Genomic DNA, 4,160 nt, shown 5'->3' with positions numbered 1-4,160 from the left:
GTGGAGTTTTTCAGCAGGTTACGTCCGTCACCGGAGGATCGAATATACTACAGTACAAGTGTGTGATCAGCAATATCGATTAAAACACGGATCAAACATCTGAAGACGTCCTGATGATAAACTTGTAGACTTTGTAAAGATAAAATAAACGAACACAGAAGGTTTATGTCTGGTTCCTCAGGTGGTGGACATCATGAGGGTGAACGTGGACAAAGTCCTGGAGAGAGACCAGAAGCTGACCGAGCTGGACGACCGGGCGGACGCTCTTCAAGCCGGAGCCTCTCAGTTCGAGACCAATGCTGCAAAACTAAAGCGGAAGTACTGGTGGAAGAACTGCAAGGTAAAAGTTCCTCCTGTCTGATGGCGTGGAGAGAAACACGCTGACCGTGTGACCGTATCCTCACACATCACTGCTCAAGACCTGTTTTATTTACTTGTCCTAAAATCCTTTCTTTTTCTTTTTAAAAAAACACTCGTGTGCGCGATCTCTATAGATGTGGGCCATTTTGATCGCCGTGCTCATCATCCTCATCGTCATCATCATCAGTGAGTATGAACACGCTCGATCCTGTGGGAACATGATGAAGTGGTCACTGTTACCACCAGGAAGTGGATTCTTCTCCTGTAACAGCATGTGTTTTATTCCTCTTTTACCACAGCAGGGCAACGATTACAATTCTTTAGGTCTTAAAGAACATCACACTTTAAGTCTTTTTTTATTTTTAACTAAACATTAAAGGTGGGGTCTCCGTTGTTTGAAAGCCAATGTTGACGTTTGAAATCACCAAAACAAACACGCCCCTAAACCCAAACGGGTCCCACCCCTGTATTGATAGCTCCGCCCACACATACATACGTAACCCAAGCAAGTGATAGAAAGAAACGTGTCTTTATCATAGCTGAAGTGAAGAACAATACGATTACAGATAAACAAACAAGTAAAAATGACACACAATCATAATCATGTAAAGGACAAAGACATATATTAGTTCTGTGTAACAAAACAAAACCAACGTTACTCACCTATCGAGAAGGAAAAAAGCGCCTCGGCGTCTTAAGTAAAGTTGGTCACATATTCACAGATTGGAGTTTCCCGAGTCAATAACTCCTGAGCTAAACACTGTTACTACACAAAACACGGTTGTAGCTGCGTCTCTACATTACTACGATAGAAAAGAGGTGTTATTTGTGTAGTAACAGTGTTTAGCTCAGGAGTTATTGACTCAGGAAACTCCAATCTGTGAATATGTGACCAACTTCCTGCTCCTTCAGTTCTCTCCAGCGCTGGAAAGCTGATCCTATATTAACACGTCCTACTTCTTACCTTATCGTAAGTCTTTCTTCTCTTTCTTTCTTTGTTTTTATCCTCCATGTCAATGTTAAAACCGCTTTCTGCTAATGTCACACATGCGCACTGAACACTCTCTCCGCCCATATCGACAAGACACGCCCCTTTCTGCTCATTGGCTACACGTTTGTTTTGTTTTTGTTTTGTTTGTCGTCCCGACTCTGAAGCGTTTCTCAAACAACGGAGACCCCACCTATTAATTAATATACAAATAATGTAAAAAAGAGGAAAATCTGCACTATTGTCAGGACCCGAATCCACGTCTGGTCATCCAGCGTTTTAAACGAAAACACTGCAAGTTTCATTGCTTGTTTTCTGTTTTTAGTTTGGAGTAAATCCTAAACAGCAGGAGAGGTGGAACGGCCTGACGCTCGTGATGGGAGACGTGTATGGATCTGACGTTCCAGCTGACACCATGAAGGCAGAGAGCACGTTCCTCCTGATGTGAAGCTGTTCTAACCTGCTGAGTGTCAAATTTTGTAAAAAGAAAATAAATTGTTTTTTTTTGTTTTTTGTTTTTTTTGATGTTTTGGTTTTAATATGTGATCTGAATGTGCAAATGCGTTCTGCTTTCTGTTTCATTTCACATGCACTCCTTTTTCATACTTTCACTAGTTGTACTTATTTCAGAGTTAATCGGTCACAGGTGAAGAAGCCAAGAGAGTCTTCGAGGAGCAGTTTGTCATTTTTAAAGCTTTAATTCTTATTTAATTGGTTTTGTTTTTTTTTTTCTTATGGCAGTGGGTTTGCAGACATCCCACTGATGATGGTTAGCATGTAAACTGTATATATTACAGGGTCTAGAAACCGTTTAAAGATGATAAGCTGCACCTCGTAAACTCCACGAGCTCCAACGATCGCACCGTGTCTACCTGAAGGGGTTCCGTGTTGAACTTGCCTGACCAAATAGAGAGACAGAGAGCTCTGTGTCTCTAAAACATGATATAAAATGTAGATTCTTTTTTTTTTTTAGTTACTCGGTGCTTTAACACTTTAGTGCCATAAGGATCTTGGAAGCCTCCTATGACTCGAAGACCTTTGAACAAATACACCTGAGTGCCATTAATCAACACAGCCAGCATGATTAAAATTCTCTCTCTCTCTCTCTCTCTCTCTCTCTCTCTCTGTCTCTGTGTCTCTCTCTCTCTCTCTCTCTCTCTCTGTGTCTCTCTCTCTCACTTTCTCTGTCTCTCGCTCTCTCTATCTCTCGCTCTCTCTCACTGTGTCTCTCTCTCTCTCTCTGTCTCTCGCACTCTCTCACTGTCTGTCTCTCGCTCTCTCTATTTCTCTATCCCTGTCTGTCTCTCTCTGTCTATCTATCTCTCTCACTCTCTCTGTCTCTTGCTATCTCTCTCTCTCGCTCACACAATTTCTCTCTCACTCTCTCCCACTCTCTCTCTCACTCTGTCACTCGCATTTTCTATCTCTCTCTCTGTCTCTCACTCACTCTCTCTCTCTCTCTCTCTGACTCTCGCTCACAATTTCTCTGTCTCTCACTCTCTCTCTCTCTCTCTCACTCTCACTCTCTCTCTCTCTCTCTCTCTCTCTCTCTCTCTGACTCTCGCTCACAATTTCTCTGTCTCTCTCTCTCTATCTCTCGCTCACACAATTTCTCTCTCTCTCTCTCTCTCTCTCTCTGACTCTCGCTCACAATTTCTCTGTCTCTCTCTCTATCTCTCGCTCACACAATTTCTCTCTCTGTCTCTCAATCTCTCACACTCACTCTCTCACTCGCTCTCGCTCTCTCTCTCTCTCCCCCATATATTTATATAAACCGCATGTATGTAAATGCCGTATGATTTGATGAACAGATTAACATTAGAGTTTATATGTACTCGACCTGCACAGTTCTTCCACACTGATTTTTATGATCTCCGTAATTATGAATAAATTTCTGCTACATTTTTCCCTTTTTTCCTTCCTTTCTAACACCCAGCGGCAGCAGTGGCCTCTGGGTCTTCACACCATGTCTGATGACACCTAAACACGTGTGATTGATCTAGATTTACAGTACTGTGCAAAAGACTTGGACAATTGAGAAACGTGACTAACGTGATTTTTTGCAATTAAACGAGGAAATAAATCAGAGAGCTGAAAGAACTTGGGTTTGTTTCCCTAAACCTCTTCTCTAGACACAGTGTAGTCGTGTATATTTGTTACCACCAGCACAGAGATCCTGAGGCTGATCTCTCATGGATTTAAGTCCAGTAACGTGAACACGATTTGGACCGACGCGAGCTGTTCTGTCGTAGCTGAGGTGTAAGGAAACAAATGCTGTTCCTTCTCTAACGCGGCTTCATGTGTGGGTTAAATAAGGGCTCCGTAAATGCCGTAAAACACACACAAGAACGCACATTTATTTCATTATTAAATCAGTCTTTCTGTTTATGATGTAACAATTAACGGGAAGACGTTTGCACAGTGCTGCTTTATGAATGTAAACCGTGATGTTGAACACACGTCTATGTAACGCCAACAAACCTGATGTGCTTTTGGAAATTGCGATTGCTAATAAATAAATAAATAAATCTGGATTGAATAACCTCATCTGGCTGGGGGCTTTTTTTTTTTTAGAAGAAGAAAATGTTTAAAGGTTGATCGTATCAGTGAGTGTTTACACTGTGTACGAATTTCCTCTGGGATCAATAAAGTGTCTGTCGGTCTGTTTGTCTGTCTGTTTGTCTGTCTGTCTGTCTGTCTGTCTGTCTGTCTAAAGAGATCACAAGGTTGAATTCATAAGATGCCACACATCTGTTCCCAGGAGCCGAGGAGAGTCTCTCTCTCTCTCTCTCTCTCTCTCTCTCTCACTTTC

At 42.0% G+C, this 4,160-nt stretch overlaps 1 protein-coding gene across 1 annotated transcript in view; it reads left to right on the top strand.

The window, feature by feature from the left end:
* vamp3 (vesicle-associated membrane protein 3 (cellubrevin)) overlaps window positions 1-3,895 on the top strand; it is a 14,250-nt gene extending 10,355 nt beyond the window's left edge. Inside the window, exons 3-5 of the mRNA XM_060858310.1 lie at window positions 182-340; window positions 495-546; window positions 1,674-3,895. Of these exons, the coding sequence (XP_060714293.1) occupies window positions 182-340; window positions 495-546; window positions 1,674-1,690 (228 nt within the window). The 3' untranslated portion in view covers window positions 1,691-3,895. The remainder of the gene's footprint in view (window positions 1-181; window positions 341-494; window positions 547-1,673) is intronic.
* The last annotated feature ends 265 nt before the right edge of the window (window positions 3,896-4,160 follow it).

This window comes from Tachysurus vachellii, chromosome 22 (assembly GCF_030014155.1).
Source record: "Tachysurus vachellii isolate PV-2020 chromosome 22, HZAU_Pvac_v1, whole genome shotgun sequence".
Lineage (NCBI taxonomy): Eukaryota > Metazoa > Chordata > Actinopteri > Siluriformes > Bagridae > Tachysurus > Tachysurus vachellii.
Note: the sequence above shows the minus strand (reverse complement) of the source record. Positions and strands in the feature narration are given on the sequence as shown.